This window comes from Ictalurus furcatus, chromosome 1 (genome assembly GCF_023375685.1).
Source record: "Ictalurus furcatus strain D&B chromosome 1, Billie_1.0, whole genome shotgun sequence".
Taxonomy (NCBI): Eukaryota; Metazoa; Chordata; class Actinopteri; order Siluriformes; family Ictaluridae; genus Ictalurus; species Ictalurus furcatus.
This window is the reverse complement of record NC_071255.1, coordinates 2469237-2492105: the sequence shown is the minus strand read 5'-3', so window position 1 is coordinate 2492105 and position 22869 is coordinate 2469237. Positions and strand designations below refer to the sequence as shown.

General features: G+C 39.6%; 1 protein-coding gene across 4 annotated transcripts in view; it reads left to right on the top strand.

Moving 5' to 3' along the window:
• Positions 1 to 268: 268 nt before the first annotated feature.
• Positions 269 to 22869, top strand: part of LOC128625519 (coiled-coil domain-containing protein 178) — a 25378-nt gene continuing 2777 nt past the window's right edge. The window contains exons 1-19 of one of the 4 annotated variants that reach the window (XM_053654034.1): positions 269 to 702; positions 1593 to 1660; positions 1960 to 2090; positions 2477 to 2535; positions 2621 to 2685; positions 3459 to 3662; positions 3780 to 4000; positions 4203 to 4345; positions 4891 to 5044; positions 5832 to 5927; positions 6569 to 6705; positions 10563 to 10746; positions 12835 to 12897; positions 13180 to 13341; positions 13520 to 13633; positions 13747 to 13892; positions 14216 to 14375; positions 17777 to 17926; positions 20266 to 20400. In XM_053654034.1, coding sequence (XP_053510009.1) covers positions 1603 to 1660; positions 1960 to 2090; positions 2477 to 2535; positions 2621 to 2685; positions 3459 to 3662; positions 3780 to 4000; positions 4203 to 4345; positions 4891 to 5044; positions 5832 to 5927; positions 6569 to 6705; positions 10563 to 10746; positions 12835 to 12897; positions 13180 to 13341; positions 13520 to 13633; positions 13747 to 13892; positions 14216 to 14375; positions 17777 to 17926; positions 20266 to 20400 — 2382 coding nt within the window. In that variant the 5' untranslated portion in view covers positions 269 to 702; positions 1593 to 1602. Of the gene's footprint in view, positions 703 to 1592; positions 1673 to 1959; positions 2091 to 2476; positions 2536 to 2620; positions 2686 to 3458; positions 3663 to 3779; positions 4001 to 4202; positions 4346 to 4890; positions 5045 to 5831; positions 5928 to 6568; positions 6706 to 10562; positions 10747 to 12834; positions 12898 to 13179; positions 13342 to 13519; positions 13634 to 13746; positions 13893 to 14215; positions 14376 to 14632; positions 14761 to 17776; positions 17927 to 18712; positions 20401 to 22869 lie in introns of those variants that run through there. The other 3 variants (XM_053653949.1, XM_053654120.1, XM_053654216.1) reach the window with 3 other exon arrangements.

The following is a 22869-nucleotide window of genomic DNA, read 5'->3' as shown; positions in this document are numbered from 1 at the left end:
ATATATATATATATATATATATAAATCTGTTTATCTGTCTGTCTACCTCTGTGTATTCATTTATGTATTTGTAAATAAAATCTTTCTGTCTGTCTACGTATATGTATGTCTGTCTACCTGTCTATTTATTTACAGTATCCTTCTATATATCTATTAATTTATTCGTTCATTTATATATATATATTCTAAAATATGTCTGTCTATCTATTCATTCATTTGTTTTTAAAAATGAAATCAATCCATCACTCTGTCCATCCATCTATCCATCCCTCTATCCATCCATCCACCTATCCGTCTATCCATCCCTCTATCTATCCATCTATCCATTCATCTATCCTTATATCCATCCATCCGTCTATCCATCTATCCATCCATCTATCCATCCATCCATCCATCTATCCATCCATCCATCCACCTATCCATCCATCCGTCCATCCATCTATCCATCCATCTATCCAGCAGCACTCACTCCTCTACACAGAGTGCACGAGCGCGCTTGCTTTCTTGCTTGTTGCTAGGAAACCGTTTTAACTCAATACACAGAAGGTAGATAGACATCAGCTGGAACCAAACGGCCATTTCACATAAACTAACCCGACAGCTTTCCGACCTCACTGTCACCCCACAATAAACTGAAATAACAGACTGATTACGCTTACAGTCATTAATCATCATCCCGTGTCTGAGCTAGGACTTAACCGGGTAAGTGAACCGACTAGCTTTCTAGTTAACTTTGGCTAATTTGTTAGCTGTTTTTGTTAATAAAGCTGTAACAAATGAGGTATAGTTAACATTAAATGAAACTATTATTAACGATCACTCTCAAGTATGACTCTAGATTGTACAACATGAATATAAATAAATAAATAAATAAAAATAGGCGGATGCTGATATGTTCCTCAGGGTTCTCTGTGAATCAATTCCTCTGAAACGAGTGATTCAGAAAGAACCGATTGATTCATTCTTTGCACAGAAGTATGATTTTTGTCTCAAAACCTGAGAAAACCTTACTACAAATTCCTGTTTAGATACATTTACATGCATACATTATAAAACACGTATTTAAAGCTTTTGTTTGTTTTAAAGCCTCGCTTTGAATTGGTTCATGCTTACGAATCGATTCCTCTGAAACGAGACCTTCAAAAAGAATCGATTGAATCAAGTCATGTAAGCGTCAATTTAAGTTTAGTGAAATGTTATTGTAGAAAAAAAATGTCCTAGGCAACAATTTCAAGATTTGGGAATTATTTGTATTTGTAATAAAAAAAAACAAGAAGACATATTTTTTAAAAAAAATCTTTAGTCTGTGAAAAATGTTTTTTTTTACTGAAATATGCTAGTTCATCAAAACCACCTAACTTTTTATTATTATTTTTTTTGCTTGTATGTGTAGAATTCAGTGATTACATTTGCTTGCTCGATCACTGTGTTTTAGGAGACATAGCGTATCTGAAATGCATAATAAATGCACTCAAATGACATTTGGAAAGTGTTTAAGATAAGATTTTTGAACCCGAACTCTGAGAGAACTCGACAGTAAATTGGGTCTGATTTCAATAAAAAATTTAAAATACAAATTTCCCCTCAAACAGATCTTGTGCCATGCCTGACATTGAAGTGCTAAAACGTCCTTCAAGAGAAAGCGGAGACTGTTTGCAAGGTAAGATATTAGGTAAGTGATTTACAGTCATCACTATAAACACGTTAAATGACGACGTGTTGTTCTTTAATAAAGTAATAAACCGCTTATACACAGGATGGTTTATTATCAGCGATAAAATGATCGACTTCAGTGTGAACGGTAAGTCGGCATCATCGCACCACCCTGTAGTTGATTATTTCCCTACAACCGCATACTCCCAGGTGTTTTCCTCCGTCTTTACATGGTCGTCAACGTCAACTGTGACTTTGACGATTAAAATGAAAATTGCGCCTTGTGTTATCTGGGTTGTTCTTCAGATCGAGGGGAACTGCAGAGAGTGTACTCCGGCCAAACATGCGCGCTAACGAACACTCCAACACCATGCGTGGGTAAAGCAATGTGCCACATCCAGGAACTAACGGACAAACTGGACCACTGGGCCCGACAGGTAAAACCAACACCTGCTGTACAGGCTGGACCGACCATCGGAACGTTAGAGTAGAAAAGAAACCAGCGGAAACCGCGGAACACAGATTTTCAGACATAATTAGTGCTTATACCACAGCGCTGTGGCGTCCTTAAGATACTGTTGAATATAGTGAACGGTTTGTTTATGGAAGGAGTCTCCAGTGTCAGAGAGACTGGTGTGAGAACAGAAGAGTTTGTGTTACAAACTCAGTATAACGTAAGCGTTAACAAGCAAGAACTAGCTTGTTTTGCGCAATGTTAAACGTAAATATAAACAGATGAAATCCGTTTGTTTGTTTGTTTGCAGCAATTACCGCTCAGTCACGGGTTTAATTGTGTTTTCGTTCTTGGTTTTTTTCACTATAGGCAGCTACTAAACAGCTTGATATTTCTGAAGGAAGAACTAAAAACGCCGACATCTCAAGGTACGTACCGTGCTCACGGCGGCATCGCCGTCGCGTCCCGTTAACGCAGGGCTAATCATTTATAACGTGTGACATTTCGTTCCAGGTTTGATTCGTCCCTTTTGAAGACTCACCCCGAGCTGCGTATTGAAGGCGTGGGGCTTTGTTATGGTACGTAGCGAGTGCTGCTGTAATGTTGCGTGTCTGGTTCAATCACATTAAATGCTACAAAATTCGGTTTCAATTCACGAAAAAACGGCTTCCACACTCACTCACCAGCAGCTTTATAGAATAGCACTTGATCCAGCGTACCGTTTATTTTATTTCTTTGTTTCTTGTGTCTATTTATTCATTTTGCGTCAAGATATTGCATCAAGGTCGTGGAATCCGCTAGCTTATTGCGCTTTTATCATTCGCTGATTTGAGTCGTCGGATTAATATAATAACGCCGATGCTTTTGTTTATTCGGTACACCCTCCTGTAAACAAAAACGTGCCTACTGTTTGAAGGATAAGCCGGCTGAGCACTCGTCTGCTACGCTTACGCTAACAGTACCGCAAATCACGTCCTAATTTTATCTGTTAAAAATCAGGCTTCGAGATAAGCAACGCCTCCGATTGAGATCCATCTCCTTTGTTGTTCTCTCTGAGGGAAAAACAAAAAAAGGTTTCCATGCACATAAGGTCAAAATTGCATGTAAATAAAACCGAGACGTGCCTCTGGTTTAGAGAAACTCCACCCACGCTTGCGTAACGTCCGGATAGTGCTTAAGTCTGTAATTACGTCTGAGGCACGTGCGTAACTCAACTCTGAATACTCCTCATTAGGAGCCTGCTGGAAGCAAACCGCATGAACTAACAGTCAGAATCCAAACAAATCCCAAATGTCTTGTCATTCCTTAGCCAGATTATTGAGCACTTCTTTTCTTTTTTTTTTAAACGTAGAAAACGAAACGTCGTACCCCTTCTGGAAGGGGACAGGTGGTGTTCTGCTGGAAGTGGTGTCACTTATCAAGCGCCTGGAGTCAGATCGGCAAGAGGCCAAGGAGGCGCTGCAAGAGGAACGACATAAAGCACAGCGCCTGAGAAGAAAACAGGACAGTCTCTCTCTATGGAAACAACAAGAGTTTCCCGTAGCGGTGCAGCTAGGTCCGCTAGTTTCGTCTGAATAAACGTTTTTTGTTTTTTTGTTTTTTTGCCTGTTAAACTGTTGTGTTTTGTCTAATAAACTGTTCACCGTTAATGGGTTTTTAAACTGCTCTCTAGAATACGACGCTTGCACCAGAGACATCGCCGAGCTGAGGTGGCATCTTCGCGTAAACGGCGATCGAACGCGGCAAGTCCGAAACACCCTGAAGCAGGCCGAGACGCAGAATCATCGACTGCTCGAGAAGATCGAGTTTGTAAAGACCCAGGGCCCGCTCCTCAAAGAGAAGATGCACTTGGAACACAGGAACACGAAGCGGATAGAATCGGCTCGGACGGAGGTGAGAACAACCGAGCTATCTATCTAAGTAGAACCTTTTGCAGCGTTAGTGGAAAATAAGATCTTGATTGGATGTCTTAAGGTTTCTGTCTGATCTGAGCAGGTTTTTATTTATTTTTTTTTTTTAACGACTGAAACTGGAGACTCCTCCCATAACTGCTGATTGAGATGTTCAAACGTCTATACGTATTTATTTTTTTTAGGCTAGCAAGGTTCTCGCAGAGTTGTCCCATGAGCTGAGAGATTCCCAGCAGGAGTTGGAGAATGATGAACTTCAGATAAATAACGAAAGGGGCGCCATAAGACAGACACTCGAAGACGTCCACGCTCAGCTTCAAGAGCGGATGTGAGTCAGTAATAAGGACAGTCGATGAATTATATAGCACACTACATAGAATATACAAACCCTGTGGAGAGCACATACTCTATGTATATACTCTATAAACATCAGGAGGCCATTAGGGATTTTGGCCATTTCAGATTTAGTTCTTGATAACAGTTGGAACGAGCACAGTACCGGTACTTGTGCGCATCCCTTCGATCCCTAATAATGAGAAACGGGACCGCTATGCAGGAACGCGCAAACAAGTACCCAAGTACGCCGTTCAGGACATGTCAATGTGTGTCCTTGTTTATAATTGCGCTTTTCTAACGGTGACAGTCGGTTTGCGTTTCTTTCTGGGTGTCAATCATTTCTTTTTTTTGTCTTTCTGAGAGGTAATACATTAAAACAAATAAGCTATTATAATTAAAAGTGGTATTTTTTTTTCCTTAAATTAAGGGGAAAATTCGAATCATTGAATTCTCGAATTGACCGCATCAGGCATAAACTAAGATCAATAATATCGTTTGACTTTAATTGACATCGTTCAACAACTTCTTCACTTTCAGCACCGAACTCCAGCAGCTTCGGTCTTCCTGGGATGACTCGTGTGCCAGAATCCGCGAGACTGAGGAGAAGGTCGTGTTTAACGATAAACAGGTTGACGCCATGCTCCAGCAGATCCCCGTTCTAGAAACACAAGAGACCGAAATGAGCTATGCCGTGAGTGTTAATCAAAACGTCACTGAAATAAGAGTGTACACCTAAATGAAGAACTATCCTATATGTAAGGAATAAAACGCTCGGTGTTGTGCTGTTTGAGAAAAATAAACAACAGGGTGGCGGGCTAGTTAGTTACCGCCACGAAGTTGATTATTTTCCTATAACAGCATGTCATGGAGCATTTCATCACTTTATACCACAGCAATTCGCCAGTGGTCACAATATTTTTTTATTTATTCAAATACAACATGCGCTTTTTATCCATTTATAGTTACGTTTAATGATATCGCAGCTATAAACGGTCATTCTTTCACCAGCCTTTCTTTTTTCCTCTCTCTCTCTCTCTCTCTCTCTCTCTCTCTCTCTCTCTCTCTCCTGAAGTTAATAACACACACACACAAAAAAAAACCCCTCATCTTATCATGTTAGAAACCGCAAAGATCAAGGGCGAAATTTCGGTTTCGTCCGAAAATATACTTATTGTTACAAAGCGCTGACACCGGAGACTCCTTCTCTAATCCTTAAAATGTTAAATAAACATAAAACTTAAAACATCGCTGCATCCATTATGCTTTTCCTAAATAACAAATCAATGTTTTATTAGTCATCGATTAAGTCGCTGCGAAGGAGCTGTTACTATAGAAACAATAACAGTATCAGAACGAGTACGTTAATATAGGAGATGCTGTTACAGAAAACTGATCCAACCCCCTTCTGACCGATCGCAATCGAGAATTCAACAGCGCTGTGGTTTAAAATCGTGCTAATGATAACTTTCTTGCTTTAGGTCAAGCAACTAAAAGCAGAGCTACAAAGTCATGAAAGAAAACTGGCGGAAAAACGAGATGACTTTACAAGCTTTCTGAAGCAGATCCAAGCAACTGTAAGTATCGCTTAATATTAATGATTTAAAAAAAAAAAAGGCCAGTAATGCTATTTTAAAATAAATCCATTAAGAGTAATGTGTGTTAATAAAAATTAAATAAAAAAAGAAAGAAAAAAGATAAAAAGGCATTTTCAGTCATCCTCTAGAGGGCAGGAAAGGCCCATGATTTATTTTGGACATTGGTCCATGGTCTTAAACACACCACCACCATTTTGTTTTAACACTGGTCTTATGTTTAGACCTTTTCATGCGAATTTTTCAATGATATACTGCATTAAAAGAGTTAAGCATGTGGTGCATAAACATTCTGAAATATCGAATAAGATGATCTTTTTAAGATCTCATTATTATTACATGTCATTCGTACAGTCATATATACGAAAACAAAAAAGAATCTACATCTACAATCTACAAATGTATTGTCAGACAAACAAACAAATAAAAATGTAAAAGCATCAGTAGTATAAACGCAATGTTTCCAGTGCGATAACCTGCATAAGCAAGCAGCAGTACCACAGATACAGCCAAATCTCATCTTCATCCTGCTGCGTGTTTGCTCATGCCTGCGTGCCATTTTTAAAAAATTACACTTTACGTATAGATACGTATACAGAACTGTCACGCTTGTCGTTTATCAGAGGCATGAAGGAGAAGCAAATGTCTGCGAGTCTGAGCAGGTCTTCAGCAGGAAGCGTCAGGAGCTCCTGCGCCTGCGTGATAAAAATAAAGAACACGAAATAGAAGCCGAGGACTACAATAAGAAGATCCGTCAAAGGTGTGCTGCTCTATATACTGTACATGAATGCTTTACTGTGCGGGTTTAGTAGTTTAGTACATTGTTTTTTTTACAATAAATAAATTCAGTAAATACTATACAGTACGCAAAATACATCGAACACTATACATCAAACACTATACAATAAACACTATACATCAAACAGTATACGATAAGCACTATACATCAAACACTATACAATAAGCACTATACATCAAACAGTATACATCAAAGAATATACATCAAACACTATACAATAAACACTATACATCAAAGACTATACAATAAACACTATACATCAAACACTATATATCAAGCACTATACATCAAACACTATACAATAAACACTATACATCAAATACTATACAATAAACTCTACACAATAAACACTATACAAACACAATACAATAAACACTATACATCAAATACTATACAATAAACTCTACACAATAAACACTATACATCAAACACGATACAATAAACACTATACATCAAACACTACAATAAACTCTACACAATAAACACTATACATCAAACACAGTACAATAAACACTATACAATAAACACTATACAATAAACACTATACAATAAACACTATACATCAAATACTATACAATAAACTCTACACAATAAACACTATACATCAAACACGATACAATAAACACTATACATCAAACACGATACAATAAACACTATACATCAAACACTACAATAAACTCTACACAATAAACACTATACATCAAACACAATACAATAAACACTATACATCAAACACTATACATCAAACACTACAATAAACTATACACAATAAACACTATACAATAAGCACTATACATCAAACACTATACAATAAACACTATACATCAAATACTATACAATAAACTCTACACAATAAACACTATACATCAAACACGATACAATAAATACTATACATCAAACACTACAATAAACTCTACACAATAAACACTATACATCAAACACAGTACAATAAACACTATACAATAAACACTATACATCAAATACTATACAATAAACTCTACACAATAAACACTATACATCAAACACGATACAATAAACACTATACATCAAACACTATACATCAAACACTACAATAAACTATACACAATAAACACTATACAATAAGCACTATACATCAAACACTATACAATAAACACTATACATCAAATACTATACAATAAACTCTACACAATAAACACTATACATCAAACACTACAATAAACTCTACACAATAAACACTATACATCAAACACAATACAATAAACACTATACATCAAACACTACAATAAACTCTACACAATAAACACTATACATCAAACACTATACAATAAGCACTATACATCAAATACTATACAATAAACTCTATACATCAAACACTATACAATAAGCACTATACATCAAACTCTATAATGATAATGAGTCTTTATTGGTCACATATACAGTAGAGCACAGTGAAATTCTTTTCTTCGCATACCCCAGCCTGTCAGGAAGCTGGGGTCAGAGCGCAGGGTCAGCCATGATACTGCACCCCTGGAGCAGAGAGGGTTAAGGGTCTTGCCCAACAGTGGCAGCTTGGCAGTGCTGGGGCTTGAACCCCTGACTTTCTGATCAGTAACCCAGAGCCTTAACCACTAAGCCACCACTGCCCCCATAAACTCTACAATAAACGCTATACATCAAACTCTATACAATAAACGCTACACAATAAACACTATACATCAAACACTATACATCAAACACTATACAATAAACACAATACATCAAACTCTATACAATAAACACTACACAATAAACACTATACATCAAACACTATACATCAAACACTATACAATAAACACAATACATCAAACTCTATACAATAAACACTACACAATAAACACTATACATCAAACACTATACAATAAACACTATACATCAAACTCTATACAATAAACACTACACAATAAACACTATACAATAAACACTATACATCAAACACTACAATAAACACTGTACAATACACACTATACATCAAACACTATACAATAAACACTGTACAATAGACACTATACATCAAACCCCATACAATAAACACTATACATCAAATGCTATACAATAAACACTATACATCAAAGACTATACAATAAACTCTATACAATAAACACTATACATCAAACACTATACAATAAACTCTATACACCAAACACTATACAATAAACACTATACACCAAACACTATACAATAAACTCTATATAACTATCACTTTCCAATAAACATAACATAGTACAATAAACAGCATTCAGTAAACACATAACTATAAACAATATTCATTAAACACTGCACACCAAACACTATACAACAGACACTATGCACTAAACACAACTGCTATACATTAGGCATTCTACAATAAACACTATACATTAAACACTCTACAACAAACACTACACAGCAAACACTATAAAACAAATACTATACCCCAATCACTATACAGCAAACACTATACATTAAACACTCAACAACACTACAAAATAAACACCACAATAAGCACTCTGCATTAAACACTATACAAAGCATTATACATCAAACACTTTACAACAATAACAACAGTAAACAATATACAATGAAGGATATACAGTAAACAATATACAGTAAATACTATAGAAGAAACACCACACAGTAAACAATATACAATGAACACTATATAAATTACTGTCTATTAAGCACTATACAGCAGTTACTCTACAATATACTATAATTATACAGCTATATAATACTCACTCAATAACACTACACCTTAACAATAAGCAAATACAACAAATACTATAAAATAAACAGTGCACAATGAACACTTTACAATAAACAATGTGCAAATGACTGAATATTAAGCACTATACAACATTTACTCTACAATAAACACTACATTATAAACAATGTACAACAAACACTATACAACTAAGACTACACAATAAACACTATACAACAAACACAGCACAGTAAACAATAAAAAATATACAATGAGCACTATACCAATTACTTTCTATTAGGCACTATACAGCAGTTACTCTACGATAAATTATATACAAGATTATATACAAACAATATAAAATAATCACTCAACAACAATCACAGTACAACAAATACCACACCATAAACACTGTACAACAAACACTGTACAACAGCCACTGTACAAATGACTGTATATTAAGCACTACACAACAGTTACTCGACAATAAACACTACACAATAAACAATATGCAGAAAATATCTATGAAATACACACTATACAGTAAACACTATGCAGCAAACACTATACAACAGTCACGCTACAAGAAATGCTACACAGCAATCACTATTCTACAAACACTATACAGTCAACACTATATACAACGAACACTATAGAAATTACTGTATCCTAAGCACTACACAACAGTTACTGTACAATAAACATTACATAATAAACAATATACAACAAACACTATACAGTAAACATTATACAACATGCAAGATGCAAAAAACCCCCAACATATCCAATAATCACTCTACAACAAGCATTATACAGTAAACACTATACAACAACCATTATACAGTAAATGCAAATATGGTATGAAAAATATGAAGCCTTTAAAGTTTACAGTTACAATAAAGTTACGATACCAAGCTGTAAAGGAGCTGTTGAGTTCTGATCATTATAGTGTTTGGCAAAATCTGCACGTATTTAATGAGTGTCCATTTCTCCTTGTTCTTGATTTTTATCATTTTAGCTAATGAAGTGATAATGTGAATATTTGCCTTGTGTGTGTGTGTGTGTGTGTGTGTGTGTGTGTGTGTGTGTGTGTGTGTGTGTGTTTTACTCATTGTAGCAAGCAGGCAGTGCAGCAACTGCAAAAGAACCAAAAGCAGATACAAGAGAAGATCAGTCAAAATGAGGAACAGAGGGATCAGGCCAAGGGTGAGCTGGCACTGCACACCGCCCACCACACTAACGCCAAGGCTCGGCTGCAGGACCTGAAGCAGCAGACACTCGTGCAGGAGCAGAGAATGAGGGTAAGAAAAGTCTTCATAGTCCAACTATTGTCTGAAAATAGTCTACATGTACTTTTAATCCATATTAATACCCAGTCATATGGGTAGCCATGCAACCAGCAAAACCAGTAACCAAGCCTCGTTATTACTTCATAAGTCATCTTTCATTAATTTTCATGACTGCATCTGACAAAGAATTTGTGTATCAGCAGAGGAGGTACTGTATATGATGCTATTGAGAATCAGCATTGCTTTATGCCATAATGCTACTTTTCAGGTTATGCAGCCAGATTTATAATACATAAGACTGGTCATTTCTTTATGTTATAATTGATATAGTTTATAGGTTTTGGACACGCTTATATTCTTTCCAATTCTTTTGTTTTTGAGATCAGAAGATGAATGAGACGATAGATCAGAATTCCACTCTTCATTTCCTGATATTTACATTTACATATTTAACAACCAACATGAAGACCAGAGAGCTGTCTATGGGAGAAAAGCAAACCATTCTGAAGCTGAGAAAAGAGCGAACATCTATCAGAGAGGCATTGCACAAGCGTTGGGCGTAGCCAATAAAACCATTTGGAATGTCCTGAAAAAGAAAGAAACCACTGGTGTACTACCAACCAGACATGGAACGGGTCGGCCAAGGAAAACGACAGCAGCTGATGACAGAAATATTGTGAGAGCTGTGAAGAATAACCCACAAACAAGTCAGTGACATCACCAACAACCTCCACAGGGCAGGGGTGAAGGTATCACAATCCACCGTTCAAAGAAGACTTCGAGAGCAGAACTATAGAGGCCACACCACAACATGCAAACCAGTCATCAGCAGTAAGAATCAGAAAGCCAGATTGGAATTTGCAAAGAAATACAGAGACGAGCCAGAAAAGTTCTGGCACCAAAATTAACCTCTACCAAAATGATGGAAAAGTCAATTTGTGGGAAAAGAAAGGATCTGCTCGTGATCCAAAACATCCGAGCTCATCAGTCAAGCACGGTGGAGGCAGTGTCATGGCTTGGGCTCGCATGGCTGCTTCTGGAACAGGCTCGCTAATCTTTATTGATGATGGAATTCATGATGGTAGCAGCAGAATGAATTCAGAAGTCTTCAGAAACGTTCTGTATGCCAGTTTACAGAGAAATGCGCAGAGACAACGATCCAAAACACACTGCCAAGACAACAGAGGACTTTATCGGGGGGGGGGGGGGAAGTACAAGGTTTTAGACTGGCCAAGTCAATCACCAAACCTTAACCCAACTGAGCATGCATGTCACCTCCCGAAGAGGAGACTGAAGGGAGCAACCCCCCCCCCCACCCCCCACCCTGAAACAAACAACAACTGAAAGAATCTGCGGTACAATCCTGGAAAAGCATCACAAAACAAAAATGCAACAGTTTGGTGATGTCACTGGATTGATTCAGTTACTGCAAGCAAGGGATGTGCCACCAATATTAAGTGTTATTTACTTTAAGACTATCTGTTCCTATACTTTTGCTCACCTAGAAATCACCAAAGGTGCCATGTTCTAAGATGTGTTTAACACGTCTAGACTTAAATATCGGGAAATGGAAGCTGAAATTCTGATCTACAGTCTTTTAATCTCAAAACCCAAATGTCTTTCGTGCATAGCACAAGCAAATGAAATGGCCTTGCTGTTCCAATGCTTTCGGAGGGACACTGTGTGTGTGTATATATATATATATATATATATATATATATATATATATATATATATATGAAATCGACATTATGTAGAAATTGGTTAATATTAATGAGCTCCATCTAATACGTTATGCTTCCTATAGTAACAACTCATAGACCTTTATAGAAGGAGTCTCCAGTGTCAGTGCTTTGTAACAGCAGGTTTTCCACCACTCCATGACGCATAGTGTTGAATAAGTTAAATAACTTCAAACTTATTGTCCTTGTCTTCTTTAATGGAAATATATATATATATATATATATATATATATATATATATATATATATATATATTTCAAATGATTATAAAAGGACAATGGGGGAAAGAAAAAAAACATGAGTGATCAAGTCCTAGAGCTGTTTCTTGGTAGTCAAGGCTAGCTTCTTTGTTTGGCAGAAAGAGACCGAAACATTGAAGATGCAGCTGATGAGTGAGATGACGCTGTTAGCAGTCCTCAAGGTAAGCTCTCAGAACACATTAGCGTGACACGTGGACTCAAAAAAAAACAAAAAAAAACACCGTCACTGCTCAAATGTCTGTATTTTAAAATATCAAGTAAGGTTCAGTCACCAGGCTAACAATCTAATACATGTAAACTTTACCCCTTTAATTACTTTATTGAGGAACAGTTTTTCATCAATTTTCACCGAGGTCCACAAAACTCCTGCTTTTAAATGTAATTATATTGTGTCTTAATTTATTGATTTTGACTTTTTTTTACTCTTTGTTCTTAACCTTTAGGGTAACATCGCGTCAATCAAAAAGGAATATAAAGTGATAGAAGCCGATTGTGAGCGAGAGAAAGATGAGGTAGCGAAAGAGCACGAAGAAGCCTCGATTGCAGTCGCCCAACTGGAGACAGAGCTGGTTAAACTACGAGAAACACACACAGCCAAATCTAAAGTAAGGATTTCACTCAAAGCCAACAGGACATTACGATATATGACGAAATACAGCAGGCTAACATACGCCGTCTAGCTTCATGCAAAAAAAAAAGCGCAGTATTTTACATTTTAGTATCATTTTAATTTCCAATTAAAGTAAACTTTTAGTTCCTGCTCATTTCGAATTTTCCTCTTAGAAAATCGAGGACTTGAAAAGGAAACTGAGCGACGTCCTGACTGCACACAAAACCCTGTCTGATGACCTTGAGCAGCAGAAGCGTGCCTGTCTCGACCGTCTGCATTCATCTAAAGTATTTGCAATCACGTCTGAATCACGTGTTCATATACATCTATATATATATTTTTTTTTTAAAAAATACATTTGGGAGATTTTGTGCATGTTTATGGGATATTATGTCTGCAGGAAGCCCGTACGGCAGTCCTGGTGAGACGTGAACAGGTTTCCAGAAGGCTCGATGAGCTCAGGCTAAAGTGTGAAGAATACAGAACGGAATCGGTGGTGATGGAGGACACGGTTACTGCCATTCCGCAAGTCCTGGAAGAACTACAGTAAGTCAAGATACGACGAGAGAAACGGTATAAAGACTCCTTAACGTGAGAGCTAAAGCATGTGAAAGACACGTTTGGAGAGGACACTCGTGCACGCTATAAAAACTTAGGACGTACAATATATAGAGGTATATTAATGAAATCTCCTATAGCATTAAGTAGTCCCCGGTTAGTTTCGCTTTACTGATCATGTAATATAGGAAGACTGTTTTTATTAGATAATCTACATTGAGAACCAGGCATGATTTTAAGCAACTGTGTGGGGTTTTGTGTGTGTGTGTGTGTGTGTGTGTGTGTGTGTGTGTGTGTGTGTTTTGTTTTAGGAGTGAATCTGACATGGTGGAGTATAAGCACAACCTGATCAGCACCGTGATGTCCAGCCTGCAGAGCGACACGGTGGCCTGCAGAAACAGGACCGACCTTTCAAATGAGGCTCACTCGACCCTCCTTTCCCAACGGCAGGCTGTGATGCAAGACCTGAAGGTTTGGGGGGGGGGGGGGGGGGGGTGTCACTACTAGTATGCATAATGCCCTGAGACACAGAGGTGCTATATATTGCAGTGAGAAGAAACAGAAAAAAATCTGATGTACGCCAAGCAACACTAACAAACCTGTAAAGCAAAAGTCTAATGTGAAGCTACTTAACAATTAGCAGCTAACCTAAGCTCTTTATTTATTTATTTATTTTTGCCAGCCAATGATATCACAGGGGTGAATACTTCTAAAATCAGAGCTTTCAGTTTCAGGTTGTAACACTACATAATGTGGAAAAAGTCCCACATTTTGGGTGTAAAACGTATGCAATGCACCGTGAACCCACGATACGGCACGTCGTAACGATACCAGCTATAATGTTCAGAGATGTAAGGTGTGTATCATCTGAGAAATGTACTCTACATATAGTTTCGCTGTATGCTCAGATTTCACAAGGCCTTTATACAGCAGTAAAGTCTAACATTTTAAGCCCTGCGAATCGTTAGCGTTATATACAATATCGTATATTTCCTTTATTTTGATCTTTTCGTGTGTCTCTTCCGTCCCAGCCATGCAGTGTCACGATGCTAATACATGTTTGTTCTAGTAATGCGAAGCAGCCTCATATAATTTTCTGTAAGGAATAATATGTTATGTGTTGCATGAAAGCCATGAATTATCACTTCATTTTGCTTGGAAAAAGCCATTTATTGGAGGAGTTGAGATTCAGGATTATGGCCCCAGTCAGAGCCTCGCGCCTGATGAGAGTCTCACATGGCTTATCTAATGTGAAATCGCCATGTGGTATATAGTTTCATTAAACGGTGATCAAGAATGCATTAGTTCAAAACAAGAAAAGGCAATGGAGCTTAATCCGCCATGCGCGCATGGGTGCAGCAAACTCCAAACAAGTTGTTGGTGCGAGACAGGCGCAGAATTAAAAGTCTTCCCTCATAGAGCCGGGGTCCCATTAGCTGGCTGCAGGGCAGCAGAGCAGAGCGCCTTTTTCAGGCCTTGCGCAGAAAACAATAAAACAGCAGCAAACACACTCATTAAAGCGCCCGCGTTTACCAGTTAAAGAAAGGAAACGGCAAGGAGTACAGTCGCAGGGTCTTTCTGTGCGTTTTTTTTCTTCTTCTTTCTGCGAAGTGAACTGCTCGCTGGTTCGTCGCACTGGCTGCGGATCAAGATGCTTTACGCGATTACGTGAACTTTTATCTACCGCTGTCGGTATTCGAATTCTCGGTCAGTCCGCTGCTAGCCGGCTACGAGGCACGTTTATATTAACGTCTAAAATGTATCCTCAAACGTAAAAAAAAAATAAAAAAATACGTAACTGTTCGTACGGTGCAGATTTCTGTACCGTTTAAGGAATCTCCAGGAGTCGGTGCGTCGGAACAATCGGAGGTTTTTCCACCACAGGAAAGTCTTCATTTTTCGTTTACCTTAGTAACCTGGCGACAGAACGACGTAAATAATAACAGCACAGCAACTAACTTGTTTCGTGGACGTTCCACAGGATTAACTATAAACGGTTAGATAAAATAAAAAAACAGTAGGGTTTTTTTTTCATGTAATAAATATTCAATTATAATTGCTGTGGTGTAAGACGAATTAAAGACTTAACCATAACTCATAACTTCATCACAACCAATCGTTGATTATTTTCCTATTTTAGAGGATAGGCCTAAACCGTCAACGTCTCCTTTCTCTCTGTCTCTCTCTCTCATTAATTAAGTCTTAAAAATACCGATAAAGATGTCTCTTGAAATCACAAGAGTGTACGTCTCTATGTAAAATAACTTCCACGTTTTTGTTTGCGCCCCCCCCCCCCTCCGCTCCCTCCCTCCCCCCGTCCGCTTTTCTACCGTCATGTTCATTTGTACGAAACAAATTAATCTAAACAGACACCATATGGCAGTCATATAGAGCATCCATAAGGCAGGTATAAACAGCTAGTAGGGTGTTGAAGCCGAACATGTACTCTAGCATGACTCCCATTCCGAATCAATTTGTTTTCCTCGTAGTCCCCGGCGCCGATTGTTTGTTTGTTTATTTGATCAAGAGCGATTCTCGTCAAGTGGGAGGAAAAAGAGGACGCAAAGTGCCGACACCATCAGTTTCTTACACTCAACAAAGCATAATTTGTTCCATTTACACTTTGCGGGCATGTGAGACAGGCTTTGTCAGTGCCGCATGCAGTAATTAAGCTTTAAATCAATAGGCTGCATTTGTCATGTTTATGGCCAGTCCCTCTGCTGGCTTCCACTCATCAGTTAGTGCTGCACTGTTTTACTGCCCAAATGCACTCCATTATTTGTACAGGTACGACAGAGACGTGCCCGCGGCTCAGCCTTGCCTTCAGCCATGAGAGCGGCATGGAGATGAGATGAGACAGGCAAATCAGCCATTTATTTATTGTAATTTGTTTACATGCTCCTCTAAGTGCCGTCTGATTATTAGTGTTTGTGCATGTCGTAGCAAAGAGGTTTCACCGCAGCACTGCCGTGTTGTGACACGCACATGCTCGTTAACGAGGAATTTGACTTCTTTTTCTCCCCCCCCCCCCCCAAACACGTAGGACAAACGCGCACGACGACGTCACCTGTCGTAGCTGTTTCTGAGCAGGCAAGCGCGTTAGAATAATGTCATTTTTCTCTTTAAGTTTCATACGTGTACGACGTCAGTGCTCGAGGTAAACCATAAATGTTGGCACCGTTCGAGTCCAGGTTCAGAGACGTGGATGTAATTGACTTTATATATACGTTTTCCCATTCGTTTCATTGTATTCACCGAATCATATGGTTTAGGTACGAGTCTGGCTCATTAAAGGTCCACTAAACTGCGTTGTATACTGTCGAATATCGTAGCTTTTCTATAAGTCCAGTTTTATCTCTAGACACGTGGAAAAAAATCGATGTAAAACAAGGTGCAGGTTCATTTCGATATGTTCATACGACTGCATATAGTCGTTCCAGGACGTTTTCTTGACGTCAGAAAAATCTGTAAACGTAACTCTTTACCTCTGACTGTTACGAAGCACCGACACTGACACTGGAGACTCCTTCCTTAAATCTTAAATGTCACATTAAAGCGTCCCCATATCAACGATTAGATCTTTTTTTTTTTTTTCCTTTCGGTGAACGAATAACAATATGTTGTTTAGGATTGGTCCTCGATTATGTGCCGCGTCCGCCGTACACGCCCTTCCGCAAGTCGTTACTATAGAAACGGTGTAAAACTGTCATTTACGGCCGCAGAACACCAAATGATCGATCAGACTCCAGACCTCCAGCCTTTCGGTTTGGATCACGGTCGTTTTGTTTTGTTTTGTTTTGTTTTGTTTTGTTTGTTCATTTTTAAAAAAAATTTTTTTAACGTCACTGACGCTTCTCTTCCTGACTGCGCAGGCTAATTTGAGGAAAGCTCTAAAAGAGAACGCCGAGCTGGCGCAGGAATACGGGGAGCTGCAGAACGCCGTGATGGTTGCCAAGCGAGAAGCCGTGCTCGCGTCGAGTGAGAAAAACAGAGCCGAGGCCTCGTTTCACGATCACACCCAGGTAAAAAAAGAAATAGTCCAGCCCACTCGCTCTGACACGTGTACGCCAACAGAGGGCTGTTATGCTTTCGCGTGGGCTGTTTTCAGTTATATATACACGCAGAGTGCATCACAGCATCACATAACAGCGGTTGTTTTTCGATTGTACAACCAGCAACATGGCCACCGCAGTAAACCTTAACGACGTGCAATATGTCCATTAGCGAAGAAAAAAAAAGAGATGTTCTGATTATACATACATCTATACGTACAGATTATATATATATATATATATATATATATATATATATATATATATATATATATATATATATATATATATATATATGAAGTGTTTTGCATGTGATTTGTCAGACAGTCTTGATTAATTCTGCAGGATTTTGCGTTATAGGAAATAATCGTTGATTGATGTAACAAACCTAAGTGTTTCTAAGTGGGGTTTTTTCCCCCCCTCCTAAATATACAGTATGTTTATGTGTACTAATTAAGGGAAACAATCCTACCGTGACTTCTAGCGTTATAGTCGTTACACTAGGATGGAACGGAAAAATAAGAACGCATTCGAACGTATTCGACTGCGTTTTCTGACATCATTCTGATCACGAGATGTCTGCTCTTTTAATAATATCAATACACGTTCATCTTGTCATATTTAAAACACAGATTTTTATTTTTTTTTCATTTTCAGGATCGTCTTTGTTTTTAACGAGTCGTGAACCCGTTTATTTGAGTTTGCATCGGTACAGAATGTGAACATCATAGAATAACCATATTATTCTTCCACCAGCAGTACAACAGTGTAACTGCGGCTAAAAATCAAACCCTGAAAGGCTAATACTTCTACAACTCCTCATCTAACGACATGAATGTTATCAAGTGAGAAATGCATGCAAAAGGCAAATCCTGTGGACGGGATTCTCCACGCTCGTGATCAAAGCCTGATTTTCTTCCACGCGGCATTCAGGCTTTTACAGTTTGTTGTTTATTTTCTAAACTAAAGATTTTGACATTTTCTCTTTTTTTTTTTAATGATTTTTTTCCCCCTGAAGCACAGAGAAGCCTGGAGTAACACATAGGACGCTGTAAGATCTACGGAGACGCGGGCGGCGAGTGTTGATGTTCGGTCTGACGTCTTTAAAGGCCTTTGTCTTTAAAGGTGTCGGATTCTAGGATCCTGATTGGTCGGAAGGTGTTACTCTGTGGTAACAGCTCGATCTGGAAGGAGTCTCCAGTGCGAGAACGTCCTCAGGACGTTCCCGTTTTCTCAAGAGGGATAAAAAGTCTTCAGGACCCGCACGCATCGTTGTATTGTCCTACAACAGCAGCGTTTTCTTCTTTAAACGACGGCCCGCCGTTAATACTAGCACCGTACTCCAGAATCGTAACACAAACACCAGGATTTATACGGAAACCCTTCTGCGCTTTGGACGCCGAGACAGGTGCTTCGCATTACGAAGTATTCAGATTCCAACGCGCTTCCTTCTGTTGATCTCCACGTCTTTACGTCTCGCGCCGAGACTAGTGTACACATTTTAACATTCTGTTCCGCGAGGAATAAACCCCATTTTTTTCCCCCCTTCTTCAGCAGTTGATGGCTGAGGTAATTCTCGTTAGTTCTTTCATGCTCCAAGGAACACATTGCCAAGCAATGATAAGCTTAAAGGAAGAGAGAAGAGATGGGGCGAAGCAAACCACAACATCCTTTAGAATTGAAAAGCTTTTTTTTTTTTTTTTTAACAGGAAAACTATTCCGAAAAGAGAAAAGCGAGCAGCATGTCTTCTGTCTTTCACTCTCTTTCTCTCTCTCTCTCTCTCTCTCTCTCTCACACACACACACACACACACACACACTCTCTCTCTCTCTCTCTCTCTTTCTCTCTCTCTCTCTCTCTTCGTTTTATTGTCTTCTTCCAGTGGACTCGGAATAATTTCTAATTGCGGCAGGGGGTTCATGACTCTTTGTGTATGTGTAAAATATGTCTTGAGGGGATTGGTATAAAGTTAAAGTGGGTGAAGTCGAAATATTTTACTCATCAGCTTTGCAGTCACAGAGTTTGCCTCAGCTAGAACAAAACCGCTGAAGCATTTAGAGAAAATTAACCCCCCATCCTGGCAGCCAGATGTGACTGGATTCCACCCAGTGCACATGAGTGGGCAGGGAGAGCAGGAGACTGTGAAATTCCTGTCAGGCCCGTGTACTGCAGAATGGGCTATTGACTGCTTTCTCTATTTCCCTCCATCATTCTTCTTGAACACTGCCATTAATTTCCTCTCTTGCCTTACCATTTCTCTCTCTCTCTCTCTCCTTTTTTTTTTCTCCCTTCTTTCTCTCCTCCCCAGCTTTCATTGTTGCAGAGGAGGATGCACAAAGCCATGCTGAAATACTTCAAACACCGCAGCGTCTACAGCCAAGCAGAGCTGGCCCGCTTCCAGGCCCTCTCCAACCAGAACAAGCAGAAAATGAAAGCCCTCCAGGTATGGGCGGTTTAACACACACACACACACACACACACACACATATATATATATATATATATATATGTATGTATGTGTGTATATGTACACACACACACACACACACAGGCCTATACACATTTGTGTCAAAGCAATGTGAATACACAACGCCAGCACTTAGCCAGGAAGAATAACGGGCGATCTGGTGTACGAGGTCCCGTTCGTGTCGTATACTAATGAGTAAACCGATCTGAAGGATTATCAGCTAACCGTCACCACCCCCTCCTTTTTTTTTTTTTCCCCTCGCTCGTCATGTTAATAAGTCTAGAAGAAAGGAAAAAAAAAAAACGCAGCTTGTCATACGTAACATTACGGCAGCTGACACTGGAGACTCCTTCCATCAGTGTAACATGTTGTTTGTTTGGTTGGTTTTTTTTTACACGTTTTGATCGGCCCTTATAGATAATGAACCAACACCTTTCCGACCGATCAGAATCTAGAACTGGGCAAGGCTGTGGTATCGGTACCGTTCGTGCTGTAACGTCGCAATGTAATGCTTTCCGAAAACGCTGAGAACATACGGGAAGCGGAGCGAAGGTTTTTCAACGAGCTAATGGTGAAAACGTGGGCGTGATGCAGCTGCTGTAATGAGGTGAGCCCTGGTGTGTTTGCGGCTCAGTCGAGGGAGGCGAGCTTAGGAAGCCGGCCTGGGGAATGGAGCATGAAGGCGAGGAGTTCTTAGGGCTCCTCCAAGTGTGAAGGACAAAGGAGCAGCCTTACTCAACTCTGTCGCAGCTTAGCATAGATCCCCCCCCCACCTAAACCACCCCCACCACCCCACCACCACCCCTGTCCAACTCCACACACTCACACACATGCACACACTGCTGATTTACTTAATACCGCAATAACTATAGTGGAAAGCAGACCTGCATATAAAGTCCCCCAGTGTCAAATGACTCACCTTTTGTGATTATTTATTTATTTATTTATTGTTTTTCACTCGGTGCCTAAAATTGCACCAGAATGCAGCACCTTCCCGGAATTTATCAACAGAACAACCTCAACCCTAGCCAGGTTTAACACGAAGCTTATTAAGACAAAAAACCTTCCTAACGCTCTCACGTGATTCTGCAGCAGGCCTCACTGTCTATCCTAATACACGTATGAAGCCAAACTCGTTACACGTACGTATGAACCGTATAGTCGTATAGGCTGTACGTTTAGGCTACCTGTGCTGAACGTGCCACGCCCGTAAGTGACTATAAGCGACACGAGCGACTTGTTGAACGTAGCGTTAGGGTACTGTACGTCCAAGCTCAGCTACCACACTGAATCACAATCAGTAAGTGTGTGCCAATACGTTCGCCCGGCACCATGACTCAGCAAATCGTCGGTCAGCACAGAGCGACCCATAGCACATCAGCGCTACTTATATGACCGCATGTCCTGGAGCGTTTTTTTTTTGTTTTTTTTTATTATTCCTCTTATTACCACGGCGACTATTTATACGTTTAATATTGCGGCACGTCCTCGCCAGGCGAGTTAGTTCCTGTTCTGACTTCAGAAAGCGCGTTCACGTGACATCGTCACTATAGAAACGACGGCGTACGGTATTAGAACGAGCCGACACTTTTTTCCGACCAATCGGATTTGAGGATATGCTATAAACGTTATTCGTTACGCATTTATGAAGAAATGCGTTTTAAGGTTTTCATACTTTGGTGACTACGAGGCGATGTCTGTCGATTCGAGACATCGACGTCTCGCCTCGGAAAGCGTCCCGTCGCGGAGTACCTGTACCGAGGTGGAGCTTGTGTAACGGACGCCTTCAGCAGACTATATTAGCTTTCTCCCGCAGTATTTCAACACTTCAATCAACACCGCTTTTATTTAAGCAGCCGGATTCTTCATCGGGCTGCACAGGCACAAGACACCCGCACGCCCACTGGAGAGGAACGCCCAATCACGAAAAGTAGCGCCGCTGATTTGTCACTGTGTCTTCCTGAGGCACAAATGACTGCCTCCGACTAGCTCAACTAGAGTGGAGGGATGTAGTGCGGAGAAGTGTGTGTGTGTGGGGGGGGTGGGGGGGGGGGTTGATGTGAGAAGGCGAGAGAGAAAGAGAGGGATGGGAGAGCACGAGGCTGTCATCTCGCAAACGCTCCTGCCAAATCAGGGCACTGCGTTCAGGGTTATGCAAGTTTACACCAGGGATAGCATAATTGACAATTGCTAACAACAGAGAACAGGGTGGAGAGTTGTGAATGGCCGGTAATAATTGGAGCGGATGCCCGCTGCGCTGCTCTCGGGGGATCATAATCCAAGATCTTGTTTCTGATATAATTGTTAGTCAGAGAATTTCTGCATGGCTAGGCCAGCTCAGATTCCCAAGCTGGTTGACAGTGCAAGGCAGTTTAATAGAAAATCTGGTCGCTGAGGGTTTTTTTTTTTAAGAGCAGATGTGCACTGAACCCACATGCACAGTTC